General features: G+C 40.4%; 1 protein-coding gene across 6 annotated transcripts; it reads right to left on the bottom strand.

The window, feature by feature from the left end:
• Window positions 1-1,577: 1,577 nt before the first annotated feature.
• LOC116324593 (cytoplasmic polyadenylation element-binding protein 4-like) lies at window positions 1,578-12,343 on the bottom strand. Of its 6 annotated transcripts, none has more exons than XM_031745271.2 (11): window positions 12,181-12,343; window positions 10,163-11,282; window positions 9,956-10,054; window positions 9,006-9,096; window positions 6,728-6,751; window positions 6,218-6,394; window positions 5,878-5,967; window positions 5,663-5,781; window positions 5,088-5,202; window positions 4,821-5,002; window positions 1,578-4,667 (listed from the first exon to the last, which is right to left on the bottom strand). In XM_031745271.2, the coding sequence occupies exons 2-11, from the start codon at window positions 11,225-11,227 to the stop codon at window positions 4,440-4,442; spliced, it is 2,190 nt and encodes a 729-aa protein (XP_031601131.1). In that variant the 5' UTR covers window positions 11,228-11,282; window positions 12,181-12,343; the 3' UTR covers window positions 1,578-4,439. The 6 variants fall into 6 exon arrangements, with proteins under 6 accessions (XP_031601131.1, XP_031601130.1, XP_039472258.1 ...); XM_031745270.2 differs by having other exon boundaries at window positions 9,006-9,099; window positions 12,181-12,342; XM_039616324.1 differs by lacking the exon at window positions 12,181-12,343 and adding an exon at window positions 12,073-12,135 and having other exon boundaries at window positions 9,006-9,099.
• Between the last annotated feature and the right edge of the window lie 1,791 nt (window positions 12,344-14,134).

Genomic DNA, 14,134 nt, shown 5'->3' with positions numbered 1-14,134 from the left:
TACAGGAAATCACAAGACCTTTTTAAGCTAGCAACAGCTCACTTAACTCTTCAGCTTTAATAAAGCTACATAGTTAGCTTATTAGCTAAAGTTACCCAAAATACTGCACTGCCTTTCTGCTCCTTGGTTCATTGCTGCCTTGGTATCATTTAGTGCAGGCTCCAACATCGACCTTGCCGGCGTTTTATTGTCCTTTGTCACTTTTCCAAGCAAACTGTGCCTGGTGAGTCTGGGTATTTTTACTTTCAAGATGGACCGAGGCTTTGCGCGTTTGTCTTTGCGGTGCTTCTTCCCACTCTTCTCCCTCGGGGTCTGAGAAAGGGACTCTGTCTTATCCGATTCAGTTCTTTGACTCGAGCTCTGCTGTGACCCAAACTGGGGGACATAAACAGTCTTGACTGGCCGCATCTCTCTTTTTCACACCTTCTCAGACTTGACGGATGACTCTTTGCGTTTACGCTGCCTTTTTTTGTATTGTGCTTGTAACGACCAGCAGGTGGCACTGTTGTTCAAAAAATGTGGATGCCGAAAATAGCCAGATTATCTCTTGAATTAACCCTACACTTATTCCATAAGTGAGTCCAAAATGACCCGTGTTAAAGCATGTTTTTATGCCGCTTTTGTCATTTTAGTTAAGAATAGTCATTTGTATCATTTTGGTCCACGCAACAATGATTTGAATGTTTGAAATATTTTGTATTTTTTACTTTAACATTTTTAAAATTGGAAAAGGAAAAAAAAGTACACAACACCGATAGAACGATGCCAAAATCCATTTTGTGTGTTAGAGTATACATGTGTGTGGTGTGGCAAGCTCGTTTGAGAGCTCAGTGAGAAAGACCTGTCATGGATTCATGATACCATTCTTGACTTCAGGGTGTAAGCATTCAAGGTGGAAATGTCAAGTTGTGCCACAGAACCATGGGCCACCTCTAAGTTTTAGAATGGCAGATGTGCCATCTGGACCATAGTATCTACACCTCCTTTGGTCTTATAGAAAGTGATCAATTGTGGAGGTTGTTCCCCCCTTTCTGGTATTTTTATTAACAATTTAATTTTGATACATCATGTTCAGGAGTACAACAGCCATTCCTTTCTTGCTGACCATGGTAAGTCTCTGTGCTGTAAACCAGGACTCAGAAGGTTTTGTCAGAGGAACGATGTCTGCCTTAGGCACACTGGAGAGAAAGTTAACTGTAGTGATGTTGCGTCTTGTGTTTCTGAATCTACTGGACAATGTTTTCCTTCAGATTTTTTTTTGAATTTCTTCTCCCGTTTGCGTCCCTGTAAACCATTTCAAATATTTCATAGAGGATCCTTGCATCACAAACCCAGAAGATCTTTTGGTCATACTTGAGGAGCTTGTTTGGCATCCCATGAATTGCTGTCTGAATGCTGTCTGTCATTTGTTGCTATGTAAAATAATCTTAAGGACCACAAAGAATGATTAAAAAAAAAAAAAAAAAAAAAAAAAAAAAAAACCAACAACCAAAAAACACCCTGTCACAACAACGGCAATAGATACGCAGTTCCAGTTTAATAGAGAATTTCCCGTTAACAAACACACAAAACAAAACTACGTTGGACAGATTCTTCCTCACAGCGTTTTTATTCGTTCAACATCTCACATTACAAATACTTCAAATGTATGCATACAGTTACAAACAGTTGGCAGCAAATGAATATATGACATTAGATCTTTGTTTTACTTCAGTACTACAAACCAACTATAAAAACTGACGTCTGTATTGTAGCGCAAATTAATCGAGAAAATATAAAAATTGGAACTTACATATAAATGTGAAATGACTTAAAAAATCAAAATGATATCAGGTAAAAAAAAAAAAAAAAAAAAAAAAAAAAAAAAGTTAATAAATATAACCTTCCCAGCATTCAATTAAAAACTATTGAAATTTTGCAATCAAGTAATACTAACAGACAATCATTTTTTTCCCATGTGAAAATGTGGAGCACAAATACAGCAATTAGAAAAACTAGACACGTCAACGAGTTGAACACATCACCCCAAAAAATATGGAAAAAAAAAAAAAAAAAAAAAACCCAAACTGATCAAAATGATAGCAATTCATTTCAATTGAAACTATAGCAAACGGTAAATACATTATCGACTTAGTATATACAATGTTTCCAATCACAGTAGCATGGTTGTAGCAAAATATGTTAATAAGCACAAAACTAATGTTTAAAAATAAATTCAGGTATAAATTATTTTTTTTTCTTCTTTTGCAGACATCAGCATGAACAACAGGAAACAAAGGTGTGTAAATGACTGCATGGTTTATATGGACTGAATGACTTACACTGCGGAGAACTGTTTCTGGAAAGAATAAGTATTGCACATAATGGCTCAAAGTTAACTTGCAACATTAAATCACATTCAGGTTATGTCCCAAAGCATGCCACATCACAAAGGGGGTCAAAGTGATCAAGTCTCCTCACCTATGTCCTACTGAGTGTCCTCTATGTTACAAAAAAAAAAAAAAAAAAAAAAAAAAAAGACCTAAAGTGTTGTCACCGTGTAGATTGCATAAACATCACGTCTGTGTAAAGGAAGGCAGACTCCATCATGTAAAGAGGCTACAAGAGAGGCAATCTCAAAGAGAAATAAAGAAAGTCAAAGAGAAAGAAAAAAAAAAAAGGAAGGAGATCTAGTGCATTACATTAGGTCCTGCATTATCACTAGTCATTTTATTTCTTATGCATGCCAAGAATAAGTAGAACTCACAGGCAGTCCCAGAAAGAGGATCTAAATAGTCAAACAGCTGATATCCACTCCGGTGATAGAAGGGAAGATTTCACATTGACCAAAGCCAAAACATTTACCCTAATGATAATCTTAGGGACTACACCTAGGAGCAAAATATCAGATTATATGCATTTTCAAGACTATCAAAATCAGTTTAGAAAGGTCTTGCCATGCCTTAGGATCCTGTAATGATGTTTATTAGGACAGAGGAGAATCCATATATGACTGGCTAATGATAGCTTTATATTTTTTTTTTGTTGGTTTTTTTGTTGTTTTGTTTTTTTAAATCTACAGAATCACACCAATGCACCAGACAATTTTCAGATTTACCAGCACTTAAATATATAAAAGCTAATTGAAAATTATATTAATATCATTCTTTTTTGTTAAATTAAGTTTACCATAAATGCAGATCTCTTAGTAACAAAGGTACAAAATTATTTTTCACCAAGTGAAAAAAATGAGGTATTGCAAAAGGAGTTCTCCCATCTGTGAAAAATGTGCCTAAAATGACTATTGAAAAAAATATTTAGAAAAGTAGTGCATAATAAATGTATATATGTTCATGACAAAATAATCAGCTATAAAACACTGTACAAAAATCAGCAGGCCATGTATAAAATAATATCTTTATCTCTGTGACAGCAAATTCTAGCTACTACCATATCCAACCACAACACTTGTGAGAGAAGCTCCAGTCACGGTAGAGCGTGCAGTGGTACACCATGAGGACAACTCAGGGAGACTGGACTGTGCATTCCCATTAGTTTGTACTACATTAGCATGTTAGCTTCCAGTGCTAATATCCCTGACAATATAAAGTGAGTAAATACTACTGCCAATACCTGAGCCCTGAGGGCTGTGTCTTTGTTAGCTGAAACTCACAAACCAAAACTCCAGCCATTCCTCCACTGTACGAGAACGTTATCCTGACTACCCTCAGATCGATGACTGTTTTAGGTGATGTGTTTAGGCCAATCTTTGGTTTGCCCTTTCTGGTTACAAAGTGTTGACTTTTAAACCAAGACCTGAAAACTCATGCTGACAATCTTAATTATGTGTACTTAACTGAGGGGGAGATTTTTATTTATTTATTTTTTCTCTTTTGTGACGTGGCCAGATGCTATACGCTGAGCTGCTTGGAAAATTCAATCATCCATCCATCCATCTGAAACAGAGTTCCACCACTGTTCACCTCAACCATTTACATTAATCCTTTGGTAAATTGTACAGTTGTTCTCTAATCCTGCAAGCAAAAAGTAAGAAAATGCACCCTTCCTAAACTCAACTTCCATAGTTAGTATACTGATTTAGGTGTGATGAACCTCACTTAAATTTTATGTTACTCTCATCAACAAATGTAAGCAGCTTTGCCAGCTAATATGAAAAAAAGGAAAAAAAAAAAAATATAGTCAAGTCAACAAAAAACAAATCCAAATCTAATGCATCCATATGCTCATGCACACTGAAAGTCAAAACATAAATGGGATTTCACTCTTCTTAGCATTTACTTTTTGTGGGCCCAAGTTTAAAAAAAATAAAAAAATAAAAATAAATTATCAATATTACCATTTTTTTCTCAACTTAAAAGAAAAGTGCATTTATTTTTCATCAAAGCCCATACCCCGCCCTTAACTACCCCTTTCTCTCAGTCCCTCCCAGGTCTCTCGCCTCAGTTCCAGCGGAAGGAGATGTGTCGTGGTCGGTCCCCTCCTTCCTTCACCAGCGGCTTGTGGAACTCGCGGCCGGCCCGGGAGTGGATTGCTGCCCAGCAGTACTCACAGTAGTACTGCAGACAGGTCACATTGGCGCAGAAGAAAGGAGCAAACTTCCCCCCGCAGCGAGTGCCCTGGCACTCATCGCACAGCTGGTCATCCAGGACGTATGGCTTCACTTCCACCTGGGACAAGAGAGTGTAAAATGTGCTTAAATGGAGTCTGAGAACGATTCGAATTCATGCGACATGTTTGGTAAGTGGGAAATTTATATTTTTGAAACATACCATCTACATTTTCAGGATTGTGAATATGGAGCTAGAATCGGATCAACTAACCCGTTTATCAATCTCCCCGTGCTGCAGTTGAACAAATCGGGCACTAATGGCTGCAATGTAGCTTTGCTGATTGGAGAAGGCCACTCGCCCTGCCCCTTTTGGATACTTCAGTTCAGGATCTGTGTCGATCCCAGCATAACACACTCCCCCATACAGACGGTCCATGATCATGGCAAGCTCAACTGGAATAGCAATGAAACTTAGAGTGATTTTAACAGTTTGAATCTCAGAAGCTTGATACATTTATTAGTCACTTCAAATGTATACCTGCACGCAGGGGACGAGGGACACCTCCTACAAAGATAGTCTTCCTTGGGTCCAATGGCTGAGAACCATCCATTACAAAGTCACTATCATTTAAATTCCAGGGCCGGATCTGGACCTACAAAATTTAAAATACATAATTTCTCCTGTGTCCTACTTGTTTCTGACCAAGATACGTTTAGGACTGATAATTTTAAGGCCTTGGTGCTTATGTAATGTGTATTATCACAGTCTGAATAGTCTTGTCAGTTGCGGCAGGGGCTTTTTATAAGAAGCCTCTTGTATGCTAAATGCAGCACACAGCAGAATGCAAAACATTTGTCCTCTTTTGTAATGAGGACAGACACAAAAAGCCCACTGCATCTACGCTGGAAGTGATTCGCTTGTTTCACAACTTTGAAGTTGCTGGCTGGTCACTTGCAGACTTTACAGGCTCTTATTGCAGAGTCAGTAATATTCTTCAGTCTGGAAGTTGAGGAAAGATTGTCAGGTCCTGCACGTTTGGCATCGACACATGTGCGATCCACATGATTGCAAGTGACTTCTTGTGTGGATGCAGCTTTAATGCTAAAACTCACCGGTTTGTCTTTGATAGTGGGGCTGGAGACACACAGGTAAAGCTTGCCATCCTCCTGAATGCAGGCATCAATCAGGGCCTGAACAGAGCTCTCATCTTGAAACAGCAGGAATGCATATCCTGGAAATATTGGGCATTCGGAACAATGAGTGCTCACCAGAAAATAATTTTTAATTTGAACGGCACAAAATATCAAATTAAACTTTTTTGACGCACCTTTGGGTGGAAAATAGGACTTGCTTTCTGCCTTATGGGGCCAGTCCACGAAAAGATGACCAAACCGACGGAAACTGGCAGTGATTTCATCTAGAAAACAAAAAGAAGAAAGAACTGTTACTCAACAAGCACATCAGCAAACCTATTTAAAATTGCGCTGCATATCACTACCATGGCACAGCAAGCCATTGATACAGTAACTGAAATATAACGTGTAAATATATCACTTCAATCTAGAAATGCCATAAAACACATGAAACCACAAAAAAAGTCATTTATATTTCATTATTGTAAAAACTGCAGTTAGTCAAGCACCCCCTTCAGGTTTAACGTGACTCACCTTCATCTATGTCTGGGGGCAGTCCTCCAACAAACACCTTGCGCGAATATCGCTCCACACGCTCACCATTAAGGGATGCAAAGCAGTGGCCTGGACCGAGGCCAGCAAGCCCCTGGTCACCTGACTCATCATCTCCAAAAGAGCGCTCATCCTCCATGGGGAACAAAGACGAATGACCTAATCGAGAGGATCTAATTAACACATTTTAACTTCCAATCACAATTAATCCAAATAAATTCAATAACAAGAAATAGAAAAAGGGACGACTGCCACTTCTTATCCCACAATAAAATTAGGATTACTATTAATACTAGTTCTTGATGGATAGTCTGCAAAGGTGTAAACTCCCTGAAGAGGAAAAAAGGATCTCAAGCAGTGAAGACAGAATAATCAGTGATGCAGACAAACAGAGGGAAAAACAAAGTGATCATGTCAGAGGCAACTGATGCTCTTTAAAATCACATCAAAGAAATCAAAACAACATAGACATATGACATTAACAAGCTTTACCTCGTCTTCTCCCATAACTTCTTGCTGCATGTAAAACAAAACAAGACACTCTTAAATTGCTTTTAGAAAAATGTCACAGGATAAACAAATATATAGAAAATTTCTATCAACTATTTACAATTAGCTGTGAAGGTCTGGACTCCAATTTTAAGAAACAATTTTTTTTTTTTTTATCTTAGCATAGCAGACAATAGTGTCCTGACTTCAGCTGAAGTATTGCATTTTTGTTTGCATATCATTTACATATCATTCAATGGCAGAGGTGAATGTCCACCCTAGTGAAAGGTGAAGTTTCCTGAATGACAAAAACAGGAGCGGCTTTACAAAATAAAGCCATGAAATGATTCCCAAATGGAGCAGGAATTCTACTAATTCCCCTCTCTCATGTCTAAATAGCTGAAGTGATGAGGGGGTGTTCTTCATGTTCAGGAAAAGGAAAATGACAGCATTTAGTATAAAAATTTAGAAAGGGCCACAAATGCAATTCATGTTGTCAGTACAAGTAAATTAAATGTGCATCTTGGTGCAATATACACTGAAATGAGGCCAGAAATGTGTGTTAAACCACTTTGTTTCACCTCTATGACTATGACCGCAGGAATACGATTTTGATTGCCAAGAAGCCGGTTTCAAAATTAAGAGATGGAAAACATCCTCATTAAAAATGGCATGTATGACTTTATAAAAGATCAAAGACGAGGTTCAAAAAAAAAAAAAAAAAAAAAAAAAAAAAAAAAAAAAAAAAAAAAAAAAAAAAAAAAAAAGGTATGTGCATCCACGCTATCAAATTAGCATTAACAGAACTGACTGTGATGCAAAATGGTTCCCTTCTGACTGACGGTGACAAAAAGTAGATGTTTTATTAATAAGGGAGTTTGCATTGAGATCAAACAAACTCCAGTAGAAAAAAAATGCTGCATATGATTGCCTATCTTCTATTAAGTTACGAAACCAATGTTCTGCACTGAGAGACTGAAGACTGCATTCACAGTGTACGTGGTTAGATTTTAATGCATGTTTGGGGAAAACCACCAAGGCATTTATGTGGCTTTGTAAAAATCAGATTTGACTTTGTGCCCTAGTGTTCATTTATGGTTATCTAATTCACTTAGTCTGAGCTGGTCTTCTTAGCCCACAATAACTGCGCAAGGGAATTACCAAAATGGCTGCCGAGGAGCCATGAAATTCTTTTGGTGTTGCAAGGTTGCAGTCAAATAGTCTTTTACTGGTTGGAATTTTCACAACTTTAAGGTAAGGTGCTACTCCTCAAGTTTATCCCACCCCCCCAAAAAAAATTAATGAATAAATCATGAAAGGATCTTTAACAAAAGAAAGAGATAATGCTCTGACGGTTCATGAAAACACCCGATCGGTATGACGGGTGAGTAAAGTAGGCTTTGGTGTTGAGCCAGTTCTCCTTTGCTGCTTTTTTAGATCCAGCCAACTTTTAGGCAGGCTACAGCACCCACTACTATGAAGCATGAGCCAGGGTAATTTTAGTGGACAGAAAAATCATGTTGGACAAAAATCCATGAGCAACACTTGTAAATCAGTGTTAAATTTCTTGCAGCAGCTCCACCCACAGCCACAGCAAGCAGTGGTTCCACCTTTGACCCCAAATTATTTAAACTGGGTTTTTATATGTAGGGTGGACAACCTGCATGAAATGACAGTGTCACATAAGGTGAAGTATCTTCAGATATGGGGTTTTTGTAGTCCACCTTTTTTAGGAAGATTTTAGCTTCACGATAGAAGAACCACATTGACTTCATTATAGTTGCATAATTGCACGGCTAGTCTAAAGTGCACTCTGATTATCTTGGCACCATGGTTGTCCTTATTAATTTTCCCTCACATCCTTCCTTGACCTGATGTTTTCCATTAAGGTTGTTGGAAAGTGTTCAGGAAAAGCTACATGAACTTTTTTGGGGGGTTTGACTGCCTGACTGCAACCGAAGGAAATCATATAGGCATCCATATTGGAAAGGTCAATAATATCCAAATCTACTAATGCAACAGTTTGCCTGCACTAAGCACAAATTTAATAAAGCTCAATAATATTTGTGGGTAGTGCCATTAACGTCAAAACACAATCCTGCAAGAGAAACATTCAAACATAACATAGGCAATTACATATGCATTTTGCTACTTAAGTCCTGCAGGGGATATGGAAAAAATTCCTACATGTTGAATAAACACAGATTTCTGAATACATTTATTTACAGCCAGCAGTGAGAAAATCTAGCTGGGCCTCACTATTGTTAGTGTGGGAACCAACCTTTTAAGGAATCCTGCTCAGCCCTCATAATGTCAATCAGAGAGTTCTCCAGAGATTGCATACTGAAACCATCAAAGGACCGTGTTCTCTCCTGCTGAAAGGGGGGAAAACAACAATTAGCTTCCTCACTTCCCAAAAATCACTATCTAAAGCAGTATGAGCTGTGAGATACCCATGATGCTAACAAGTATTAGAAGGAGAAATAAAAATGCATTTTTCCCCTCTGTGGTGACATCCAGCACAGAGCACTAAACAGAAAGTGGAGACAAAGTATGTTACAAAATCATCTGCATTCGCTTGCAATGTCACATCTTTCCACTGAATCTGATAGTATCTGATAGGAAGATGCACTACATAAAGTGAGCCGGAAAAAAAAAAATAAACGCTACTTTCGGTTTTGCCACATTACAATCAATACAAATTCTAACCAACACTGAGGAGAATTGGATTTTTAAACATTCCAAAAACAAAGAAAAATCTGTGAGCAACACACAAATGGTGATAAAGAATACATAAGAGAGTCACTGTATATAAAAGCATACAGTGTGTGTTCAAAGCTGCAGCAGAGCATGAGACATCTCAAATCAGGACAGGAGGAAGCCCATGTGATCAACCAGATGATGAGACTGCTCTCTTTTAACCAAATGATCTAGATAAGATCTCAGACATAAGCGCACAATAAGTTTCAAGTCATCCGTTTAGCTGACTTGCCTGTCACGTCTCCCGTTTTGCTCAATGGTTCATTTGTTACATTTGATACAGTCGAGCATATATGACAGGATTACATACTTAATTAGTTTGTTAAAAATACAGACTAATACAAGCACATATACAGTCACAGTCTATATCTATTAGTTATTTCTCACAATACCTACTAAACTTACTTCATTTAGATATTGAGTAATTCCCTTTAACAACAGCCTGTGTGTTATTTCAGCCTGTATGCCTACCTGGAAAGGATAAACACTGTCATTGCGGCTCATGCTGTCCTCCACCCAGCCCTTGTGGTTGATGCCAGAGCTATTTCTGGGGAACTTTTGCAAAGGAACCTGGAGAAAATGTTAATAATTGTAAGACAAGTCTCTTTTACATCAGCAAATGCAAATATCTATTATGAATATTCACAGTCTGAGATGAATCATGGCAGCCCCGTCTACCTGATTGTTAGGGAAGGACTTCTTCAGTGGCGAAATAGAGTTCAGGCCCGTCATCCCACCGCCAACACCCCGTCGGTAATCTCGAATCCCCTGTGTACCTCCCCAGCCACCATACCCACCTGGGCTCCACGAGGTGGATGTGGGAGTGGAGGGGCTCTGGTAGCTTCCCCAAGGGGAGGGAGGTTTGCTCTGGGTAGGAGCAAGGTGGGGCAGCTGTGTAAATGGTCCAGTGCGATGGGGATGTGGAGGGAAGGAAGGCTGGGGTTGATGAGGGCTAGCTGGGGAGCGCCTGTGCTGCTGTGGAACCCCTTGTCCCTGGGGATGGTAGTGCTGGGGGTGAGGTGTGGGAGGGTGGTGCTGGGAGACTGGTCCAATCTGTGGGGAGAAATTGCCTCCTGCTCCAAAGCCAGGGCCAGCATGGTGGGAGAAGTTGTGGAACAGCAAATGTGGTCCATTAGCATTGGAGCCAGTGGGACCAAAGAAACCTCCAACGTCTTCCCCAACCACAGGAGACTGGGTAGATGGGACAGCAGGGGACCAGTTGTTGAAGCTGGTCAGAGAAGATGAGGAAGAAGTGGATTGTGCACAGCTTGTACCCATTACCAGGGTGTCCTGGTAGTCAAAGCCACTTAGCACTGGAGACTCCATCCTCAGCTTCTCCTTGCCAGCACTGCTCTCCAAAGTACCCTTCTCCAAGGAGCCATCATCAGGTAGAGCTCCCTCAAGCTCTCCTAAGCCTCCCCCGGCCTCCTGCTGGCCTGGAGACAGGACCGGAGGCTGGGCCTGGACCTGAGATTTCTCCTGCATATCCTGGAGGTCCAAGGCCTTGGACTTTTCTGACTCCAGAATCTCATCTTGCATGTTAGTGTGCGGGGTTACAGCAGGGAACAGCCAAGCACTTCCCCCATTGGTGGTGCAGGTGTTGTTTACAAAGGAAGGGGGGCTGGGGGGGTTGGAAGGGTGGTGAGAGTGCTGGGGTTGCAGGTGAGGAGGGATCCTTACAGGAAAAGTAGATTTGTTGCCACTGCCGTTCTTCACCAGAACTCCAAACCCGTAGTCCCCCATTTAGGACACCCAATAAATCTTAAGCTCACTTTTGGCTTACTCCGTCTTCTTTATCCTAAAATGAGGGAGAAAAGGTATGACAAAATTTCAAAAGACTGTTAAACCTCAAGTTAAGGTGGCACCTAGAAAAGAAGAAAAACACACGCGCACACACGCACACGCCTTGCCAACGCAGTGGATGTGCTTGGGCTGCACCCTGCCTGGTCTTGTGATGCAATCAGTGAGATTAAATCATTGACTCGCTTGGCCATGGGAGGCCTCGGATGAAATATAACACTAAAGCAGGAAGGCAACCACGGAAAAACAAGCGGAGGTAGCTAACAGTCTATGCTTGTGAAGCTGACGTCTCCAAAAGGTCGTTACGCAGCTAGCAGCAAGCTAACAGCTGCTCCGCCACCTTCCATGTGCCCCATTAATCATGCAGTCAGTTTTAAAGTACGTTTATGCATTACAGGCTAACCGCGAACGCTCAAGAGTCACGGTGACCAACACCACGAACACCTACCGAATAATCTCCCTTTCCCAAGCAATGACCTCCCCATAAGCAACCATTTAAATACAGGAAAATGTTGATGACGTCTCCAGTCTGTTCTGAATCTAGGGTAGTTCCCTTCACCGAGCCGCTAGGCTAGGATAATAGCCGATAACCGCAGAGACGTTGTAGCATACTGGCACAGCAGCCAGAAAGCAATAAACCAGTTCGGTCGCTGCAGCGTCTCCTCGAATTTCCGTCAGCGTCAAAAACGGCTGAGTTTTTCGCGAAATGACATGTTGGAACCGGTGTGTGGCTCTTTAAACGACCTCGTCTGTTTCGTGTCCTGTATGTTCAATGTCACACAGCCTACCAATCCTTGTCATCATTTCTACATCCCGAAATACCGTGACGCAATTTCGACACCTACTCCAACGTAACGACAAACGCGTGTAAGCGGCGACATGTCGGGCATAGCTACCTTCAGTTCGGCGTCATGACCTTATCGTTTAGATGTTGCCATATTTTAGCGTTTTTTCCTTTTTCTGCATTTCCTATGCAGCCGGTGTAAATGGTCTCCACTCTCTTCTAGATGACAGCTGGACCAGTCGGGAGACACTTCCGTCTACAAGCCCTGCCCCCAGCTCCAACAGCTAGCCAGTGTGTGTCAGGATTTCCCTCCGTAGCCCCGCCTAAACTACCCTAGCTCTATTAGCCGATTGGCTAATTGCTAAGAGTGTCACCCACCATACGCCTTCTCAATGAATGGCAGATACACCCAAGACGCTCTAGTCCCAAATAAGGATGTCTTGAAATTACTGGGAGGAGTTATTTTAGGGAAAAGTATTTTATATAAGGAAAATTATCTGTATATTTTTTTTCTGTCTAAACCACCATTGAAGAGTAAAAAAAATGCATTTTAATAATTTCAGTGACTTTCAAGGCTTTTAGAGTCAAAGCCCGTATTTGCAACCAGCTTTTTCAAATGCAGATGAGATTATTTGGCTAAGCAAATGTTTGTAGTATTATACTGGCCCTGAAAAGCAGCATACTTTGGTAGCAATAGATAGATAGATAGTAGGTGGATTTTATTGAACTGCTACAATCCCCATCCACAGCATAGTCCCACATAGCAATCTCGTTAAAATAAGCTGCTGCTATTTTCAGAATGTAATCGAGCTTGAGAGGTTCATTAATTTCACTTTGGCCAGTTGTCCTCTGATCATGCCATCATATCATACCTTCACTTACTAGATCACATTTTTACACAGGAATGTCATCTTCTACACACATTATCCTCCTGCAAACCAAAAGTTTACATAGGTGTTTAATTCCCCTCTGGAGAAGCTGATTCATTAACAACGTAAATGGCCATTCAACGAGAGATGGAAGGTTGTCCTGTTCAAAAGGAGTGCACTTGCTAGCACAGCCTATACATTACTCTTGTGGGAGTAAAATTACTTTTGTTTAGGCTAAACCTACTCAAGAAAAACAGGGCTCGTTTTTTTTAAGAACACGTGTGCTGACATTCATAAACTTAATAGTTTTTATAATAGCATCCAAACAAGCAGACATAACTGAGAAGCTACTCCATTTCACGTCCTTTCCAACCAGATTACAAGTTAATGTTTGCCTTTTCAGTGTGTCTTCTTAACAGTGTTCCAAAACCCCCAAGGCATACCCACCATTCATTTGTAATGCTAACAGTAGTGACACACATCACGTCTTCCCACCCATGTCCTGCAGGACCTGTTGGGTTGGTTTAACAACACTGCAGTGTGTCGAGCTTTTGGAGTCTTGTGAAAAATAACAGGCAGCTGATCCGAGTGTTACTAGTTCAGTATTATATTAATGTTATCAAGAGTTCAAGCAATATAAATGGTATCATTTTTCTGTCTGGAGAGCAACATGCTCTGTATTGACAGTATAAGAAGAGGTGGAGCCTTCAGCTATGAGGCACCTCTGATGTGGAACCAGTTCCCAGTTTGGTTTTTGGAGCCAGAAACCCTTTCTGCTTTCAAGTTTAGGCTTAGAGCTGTGTTATTTGGTAAACGTTATAGTTTAGGTTGGCTCAGATGACCCTGGATGATCCCTTAGGTATGCTGGTATAACTCAGGCCTCATATGCTATTTCCACATTACTATTACAGTTATCTTTGTGTCCTCTCTCGTTGGTCCTTGTCCTCTCTATCCTTTCTTTCCCTGGGACTTTCTCAGGTATTTCTGGCTCATTTCTGTCCTGGCCCAACCAGCCTGCTGAGTGTTTATTATTAAAGCATGTATTTTCTTCAAAGTTAAGGCCAGCGACCACAATTTCTAAGACAAGTTATGCTGGAGTTCTTTGGTTTGTTTTTTTTTCTCCACAGTGTCATCAAGTGGTTACTCATAAAGGATCACTGGATTTGTCTATAAATGTTTCAAGGTCTTTACTTTAAC

Source organism: Oreochromis aureus, linkage group 2, assembly GCF_013358895.1.
Source record: "Oreochromis aureus strain Israel breed Guangdong linkage group 2, ZZ_aureus, whole genome shotgun sequence".
NCBI classification, from domain to species: Eukaryota; Metazoa; Chordata; class Actinopteri; order Cichliformes; family Cichlidae; genus Oreochromis; species Oreochromis aureus.
Note: the sequence above shows the minus strand (reverse complement) of the source record. Positions and strands in the feature narration are given on the sequence as shown.